General features: G+C 28.6%; 1 protein-coding gene across 2 annotated transcripts; it reads right to left on the bottom strand.

The window, feature by feature from the left end:
* Nucleotides 1-5,817: 5,817 nt before the first annotated feature.
* LOC107929391 (uncharacterized) lies at nt 5,818-7,605 on the bottom strand. Of its 2 annotated transcripts, XR_005899805.1 has the most exons (5): nt 6,761-7,602; nt 6,595-6,666; nt 6,454-6,499; nt 6,312-6,360; nt 5,818-6,028 (listed from the first exon to the last, which is right to left on the bottom strand). XR_005899805.1 is itself a non-coding variant. In XM_016860798.2 (4 exons), exons 1-3 carry the CDS (start codon nt 7,355-7,357, stop codon nt 6,494-6,496), a joined length of 675 nt encoding a protein of 224 aa, XP_016716287.2. In that variant the 5' UTR covers nt 7,358-7,605; the 3' UTR covers nt 5,818-6,360; nt 6,454-6,493. The 2 variants fall into 2 exon arrangements, 1 of the variants encoding a protein (XP_016716287.2); XM_016860798.2 differs by having other exon boundaries at nt 5,818-6,360; nt 6,761-7,605.
* Nucleotides 7,606-7,824: the final 219 nt, after the last annotated feature.

Consider the following 7,824-nt stretch of genomic DNA (forward strand, 5'->3'; position numbering starts at 1 on the left):
TATATATAAATATTATAAATTTGTAAGATGAAACCACTGAAGATTTGGGCAATTGCTTAAAGCTTTAGTATTTGGATCTTAGAAACAATCTTTTCACTAGTTCATTTGCGGATGTATCATCTCTCAAGGTTGATACATTAATATTCAACTTATGTGTTGTTTGATATAGTGCAAAGAAATTTATAAAGATGGAAAAAATGATTGATAGGAAAGATATTTTTTTTTTGGTAAATTATATATAATATATATAATTATTAAAATTTTTTATTTTATCATCTAAAATAAAAAGTTTATAATTTAAGCACGCACGTTACGTAGTTCGATCATTTTGGTCACCCCATTAAAATCACAAGCGGTAAGTTGACGTGGCAGTTAAAAAAACCGGTATAATAACAAATTTAGCCCTCAACTTTTACATATTATATCGATTTAGTCATAATTTTAAAAAATTAACACTCAAAATTTACAAATATTTTCAATTTGATCCTAACTCTAAAAAATTTAAAATATATATAATACAGAAATAGTTTCAAAAAAACAATAATTTAATTTTTTATTAATATTAAATAAAAGTAACTATATTAACATTGAAAAAAAAAATAGGACCCTTTCCCTCTCCTTATCCCTAATTCTAAAAAATTTCAAAGAAGGTCCCTCTCCCTCTCCCTAAGATGCAAGCAGAAAGCTCTTGACATTCCCATCTCCACTCAAAACTACAGTATAAATGTGTATAAACTGCAGGAGTTTATTCACACAATTGTGTTGCCAACAACTAAAATAACACTGGTTTGAGCAAACACCAGTTTGATTAATGCCCAAACCTCCACTTATTGTAGAGTGTAGACCTCTGAAAATGCTCAAAACCCAGAACCAAGTTCCTCAAACAGATTATGCTTTTAAAGACACGGCCGAGTACATCTTTATGCATCTAAAGGTGTCAAATTTGGGGTACTCTATTTTCTTCAAAACTTATACTCAATCATAACAATGATTTTAGTAACAAGACCACCCAATATGAATCATCTACTTGTAATTTAAAAAAATACCTGGAAAACAAAACAATTTCACTCCCATGTATTTTCAACCTACCTAAGGAGCCTCAAATGATTCATCCTAGATATCCCCACTTCCATTTAATGCATGCTCAACATCTTCTTCCATACAAAGCCTCATATTTTCTCTATAGAGGGATAGGTTATTTATTTATTTATTTAATATTAATATAAAATATAAAATTGTTATTATATATATATTTTAATATTTATGTATTTTTATACATTTCTTTAAATTTTTTAGAATTAGGATCAAATTGAGAACATTTGTAAATTTTGAGGGTTAATTTTAAAAAATTATGATTAAATCAATATAATATATAAAAGTTGGGGGTTAAATTTGTTATTATACTAATTTTTTAACTGCTATGTGAACTTGCTGTTTGTGATTTTAACAGTAGTAACCAAAATGACCAAGTTATATAACATAAGTCCTTAAATTACAAACTTTTTTATTTTGAGAGGTGATTATCTATATAATTTACCCTTTTCTTTTCTATTAACATGTTTGATAGAAAAGATGTAAACGAAAAGAAAATATAAATTTGTTTCCATTCACGGATTATTAGTGTTGAAAATTGAAAAGAATATTTGTTGTATAACCAAGTATCATCTATCTTGGATTCATAGTGTGGAAATCCGCTTAAACATCCAAAATAATTGATGAAATATGTGCTTACCTTAAACTAGTTGTCCAACCACATCCTATGCATCGACAGTTTCCACCAGGATTACATTGTTGCACTACATTAACCCATGTCAACAACTCAACATCAGATTTTTCCCACTCCCCAAATAATTCCGTCATAGCCTTTTGTTTTGCATACTATGCCTTGTGATATTATATTAACCTAAGATCTCAATGATCAGGATTGGGACTCCAACCATCAAACACTTTTGGACCTACAGCATTATGCACTTGCATATTATGTTGATGATTTCATCTCATCCATTCAACAATATATTGGGAGGACTCTCAAATCTACTTCTTTAAAAATAAGGTATCAATCTTCAATTATATCCCTTGTTAAACTAAATGCACGTATTAGCATTAATCTATTTCTTAATTCTGTATCTGTAATTAGAATCTTAAAAAGTTAAAACCGTCATCTTACATGACTAATTAATTTTTGTAACTTTTACAGAGGCCTACGTGTCATATTCCTACTAAACCTGTCATTTGGCACGGCAGTTTCAAGATTCCCTTTTAATTTTTTGTTCAACCCATGTCACCACGTGTTAACCATTAGCTAAATCTATCGTGTGATGCGATAAGTTCAAAGGTTTCTCAAAAAAAATTGTAAAACATAATTTCCCAAATTCATATTTGAGTACGTGACATTAGGGGTGAGCAAAACTTGATTTGGTTCGAAAAAATTGAATCGAGTTATTCGAGTCAACTCAAATAAGTAATTCGAGTTTTGAGTTCAAATAGAGTTAAATTTTATAATTTGAATAACTCGAATAACAAATTGATGTAAATACCCATTGATGCCTATCAACTTTGAAAATATGCAAATTAGTCTCCCTCTTAACAAAAAGTAAAAAAAAAATATTTATAAAAATTTCAAATTTTATATTTTAAAAAAATTATAATAATTTTAAAAAAATTATAAAGAATATATAAAGAAAGTTAAAATTTTTAAAAATTTCAAAAATAATAATTTTGAGACCTAAATAAGTTAATTAATGATTCAAGTTTATTATAATTATTTTTTTTATTATTTTACTTTGAATTTTTTTTTCAAATATGATTTCAAATTTATGTACTTTAATATAGAATTAATTATACTATAATAAGATTTTAATTTGACATGTTTAAGTTTTTAATTTAACTCGTACAATTTAATTCGATTCAATTCTACTCAAATTTAATTTTACTCAATAAATACAAAAATTTTTCACTCGATTTGATCGAACACTTAGCCTTACATATCACATCTTTACTAAACTGTGCATAAACAAAAATATAAAATACTTCTCTAAATAATCTGAAAATTAGATTTAATGTTTAAATAATTTCTAAATAATCAGAGAAAATAGATTATGTGTTTCCTTTTTAAGGTGATGTATTTATAACAAAAAATAAGTAAATATTAAATTAAAAAGAAAACCATAAGCATGGCGTAATATGGGATTGGGGATTGGGGGACCCTCTTCAGCATTGAAAATGGAATGACGGGTAAGAAAAGATTTGAAAAGAAATCATGGGAAATGCCTCTTTTTCTGTAATCAAGGCTAACTTTTTTTCCTTTCCTTATACTTCATCATTTTTACCATCACTGTCCAACCTAACTTCCATCACTCCCTCTATTCTTTCCAAAATTTACATTTACTCTCTATATTTTTTTTAAGAATTTAGTTTCTCTATTTTTTAGATTTAAAATTTAGGTTCAATTATTAACACAGTTAAAATATTTCGTTAAACTTATTAGTATAACATTTTGAAATTAAAAAAAAACTATAATTTATAATAAACTCGAATTTAACAAAATAATTTCAAAAATTTTAAGAATTAGACTTGAAAAGTTGAAAAGGAAAGAAACTGAATTCTAAAAATAAAAAATACAATAACTAAACTCCAAATTTTAAAAAAAAATACAACAACTTATAAAATATTTTAACCTTAAATTTTTTATTTTAGTGTAGAAAAAACAATAGTATTCCAATCTTTAGTTTTAGAGTTGCTAATTATAACCTAAATTTGAATTTAATAATAAAAATCAATTAGAAAATGATTAAACTCTAAATAATTTAAGCCTAAAATGTCCTTGAAATATTTAATTTAATTTACAAATCTACTTAAGTTTGGTTTTGTTTTATGAGATTAGGTTGCCTAAGTTTGAATATGTCAACCAAAGCAATAAATCAAGTAAAAACCTCGTTTGGTTCACTACTTCTCTTAATTACACTACACCTCCTAAACTATAATTCAAATTCTATTTTTAAAACATTAAATTTATAGGATAACTATACACAATATTTATAATTTTATTAATATGTTCGATTTTAATCAAATTATAAACTAAATTATTTTGATTAATTGTTCTGTCACCCAATCTAATTCAATCAAACTTAATTTAATTCAAAATTGAATAATTAATTAATTAGCCAATACTATAGACTCTATATATTATATAAGCTAAAAATATAAAATTAAAGAATAGACTTAAAACTAATTGGATTTATACAAATTATTATAATGGGCTTAAATTTATAGTAGATTTATATATTTTTAAACTAGAAAAAAGAAAGTCTAGGTGGCCATGGCTTCACATCTTCTTCAAATCTTTTTTCTTTCATTCCATCACTCAAGTCTAGAATTTTCTTATTTTTTATGTAGTGCTTGTTATTATGATTTTAAATTGATGTTATTATCATGTTATTAGCTGTTTTTGCCTTTTTTTAATAATTAAAAATAAAGAAAAATAACATTACAATAGTATTTTTTTTCATATCTCAAAGTTATTTGAACAAAAAAAATGTAAAAATTTCAATTAATTCAATTAACTACCCGAATTAATCAAAATTATTTCAATCAATTAAGAAATTTTGAACTAATTTTAGTTTAGTTAATGATTAATACTTTTATGATTTTAGTTAATGATAATTCAATTCGGATATTAACCGACCATTTGAACCCCTCTAGTTTTAAGAATGCTCCATGTTTTCTTAAATTAATAAAAAGATATTCTTCATGTAATAATACTTTGAAGAAATTAGGATAAAATATGAAAACTGAAAGAACATTACACGGTATAAGGTAAAAGCATCGTGGAGACTCTTGTACTAAGAAGTGGATTGCATTTTGCTCTCTCTACTCAAAAAATGAGCAAATTAGTCATTGTATTTTAGATCAAAAAACAAACTAGTACTTTTATTAAAAATTCTATTTATTTTTAGTATTAAAAACTAATCTTTATACATCATCATGAGATACACACGTCATGCAATGTGTAATTATTTAATTATTCCATCAACCATACTAATTTTTAATAATAGAAATGAAAGGAACTTTTAATAAAAAGAAAATATACTCTTTGATCTAATGTATAAAGATTAATTTACTCATTTTTTGAATAAAAAAACAAAATACAATTTAAGTCATAATATAGATTATTGTAAAGTTTTATGCTATTGGAAAGATTTGGAGATGAAGTGAGATATAATCTTTTAAAATATTGGTTTATAGTTGTATACTTGTTAATTATTCATAGCAAAAATGGCAGGATTAATGATTTTCCTTTTATTTTCCTCTCTTTTGGGCAAGAATCAGATAAAACATCCAGCAAAACTAGGCACTTTCAACTTTATAAAAGGTCACTCTTTTTCTGGTAATCAGTAATGAATATGCTTCTAATTTACTAACTATTAAGACATCAAAACAGAGGCTTGTTGACAGAAAAAACAGAACAAATATGACACTATTATGTTTGCTTTGGATATAAGAAGTTTTCACACAACAATCCATCGCCAAATCATAGAAAAAGAAGCCAGTGGATAATAATGTGTTACTTCAAGAGATTAAGATGATTTTTAAGGTCCTGTCAGTACTGAAACACAAGCTTCCTTTTTTATTATCATCTCACAAGTGCTTAAAGATCCTACATGAAACACAAGCTGACAAAATATTCAAACTTGGGCCATTCAAATTGTCTTGTAAGATGTATAGAATTTATCTTGTCAACTGCCATTCAATTTTGACCAAATCAAAATGCATAATATAGCAACAACAATAAAGATTTCTTCATGCTAAGATGTCATATTTAGTCAAAGCAAATATATATATATTAATCAACTAAAATTAGAACCTTCTCAAAGTGTTCCTCCTTGCGAAACTCATATGTATAGAGGAAGGAGCTCTTCCAGATAAAAGGAAGAATGTAGTACCCTCAATATTAAAGTTAATCATCCAATTACGGATTGCAAATTAACTACACAGCTTGAAACTCTGCCCCCCACCGATGTAGGGAAGCCTGTCAAACATCGTAAGCAATCAACGAATTAGAAAATCTACAAAACCCAACACCCCAGAATCGGAATACTTATTTGGCATAGCGAAATCAAAAGCTTTGAAAGAAACTCTCTCTATTTCATCCATATTCCTGTTCATATTTGGTTTCTTAAACTAAAACTCTAACCCTACTCTTCCCTTTGCACAACACATATAAGAAATTAAATATCTTCTCATGCTTTTCCTTTACAAAAGTCATATTTTCATTATACCACAAAAAAATTGAGGTCTCAAATGTGCCATACCCCTACAAAGCTCCCAGATTTGCAAGTTCACTAATACCATATCCATCCCCTGCAAACACCATCATCACCAAACTATTTCAGCTGCAGACTTTGAAATTTAACTAAAAAAATCCCCCAAAGTTAAAAGAAATTTAGAGACAACCTTTCATATTTTGTAATCTGTTTTGCATCTAACAATAGATCTATTTCTGCAGATAAACAAGTTAAAAGAGATTTCGGTTATGAGCTACGGAAATCCTAAATACAAACAAGTTCACATGAAAATTTAGATAAAGCAACAAACCTTAACAGGAGCATCAGCAATACGGTAAGCATCAGCCGTCGTACCAACCAACCATAACCCAGGGAAAACATTCTAAAAAGTCCAAAAAAAAAAAAGAAAAGAGGATAGATTAAATGATTATCAGAAAATTAATGAAAAACGAAAACCCAGAAATATTAATCCTTACATCAAGCTGTTTCTGAATATTCTTTGGCCTTTTCTTGGGCCTTCTTGCAGGTCTTGATCCTGTTATAACAAAGATGTCTTCCTCAATCTCTTCCTTTGATAAAGCTATCCAGAACTTCCTTTTTTCTTTCTTTTCCGCAACTCCCCCATTTTCAGCGAAACCCCTTAATCTCATCGACTTCGGCCCCACCGTTTCACTCGTCTTTTCCGCCGCCGATGTCACTACCGCCGCCGACGTCTCCATCACCACTTTTCTAGGTCTCAAATTCCATGGTCTCTGCACAGTCTCCTCCTCATCTTCTTCAGCTTCATTTTCTCGCGGCTTTGACGACTCTTCTTCTCGTTGCTGTCGTTGTTCTTCTTCGCGGTGGATTTGTTTGATGGCTTTCGGTGGTGGAGGAAAGGATGAGCGGTGAATGCGGGTGGAGCGTGACCCAACACGCGTCGGACGAAGACGGTCGTGGTCCGAGTCGGATTCAGGAGAACGGCTGTGATCGGCGGTGGCAGCGGATGAACTACCACCTCCGTGGGTCCCCCATTTAAGAAACGGAAAGTTGAAGTTGTGTAAAGGCTGAGACTTTATCGGTGCAGTAGCCATAAAAAAATAACAAAACAAGAGCGAACAAAGAAACAACTGCACATAAACGACCAACACTTCTTAAAAGATGAGAAATTGAGAAAGAAAACAAAGCGCGGTGGAGGAAGTGGCGGAGCAAAGGAAGAGCAACCCTGAAAGATGAGAAGGAAGAAGAAAGAAATATCAAATATGTTCGTTGAAGAAATAAACTTTATTTTTTTTCGTAGGTCACTTATACAAAAGCGAGATCACCCGGGGACCGGGTTTTTATGTTATGAATTTTTTAGGCTTGATGTTCCATTTATTTACGTTGTGTACCGGCAGTAAAAGGTAGAGGTCTTCATGAACTGGGGGTTCTCTATATTTATATTTATTTTAAATTTTTTTAATATTTACATTATCGCTATATATTATTTCAGATTTAATTTAATTTTTATGTGTAGTAAATTATATAATATATAAAAATAGTATAATATAAAATACTATAA

This window comes from Gossypium hirsutum, chromosome A08 (genome assembly GCF_007990345.1).
Source record: "Gossypium hirsutum isolate 1008001.06 chromosome A08, Gossypium_hirsutum_v2.1, whole genome shotgun sequence".
In the NCBI taxonomy this organism is placed as follows: Eukaryota; Viridiplantae; Streptophyta; class Magnoliopsida; order Malvales; family Malvaceae; genus Gossypium; species Gossypium hirsutum.

What these genes read in the sequence shown, in the direction of transcription:
- LOC107929391 (XM_016860798.2), bottom strand. Translation starts at nt 7,357, where the DNA reads ATGGCTACTGCACCGATAAAGTCTCAGCCTTTACACAACTTCAACTTT. An exon ending in ATATTCAGAAACAGCTTGAT is followed by an intron (nt 6,667 to 6,760) that starts GTAAGGATTAAT and finishes TGGACTTTTTAG; the next exon opens with AATGTTTTCCCTGGGTTATG.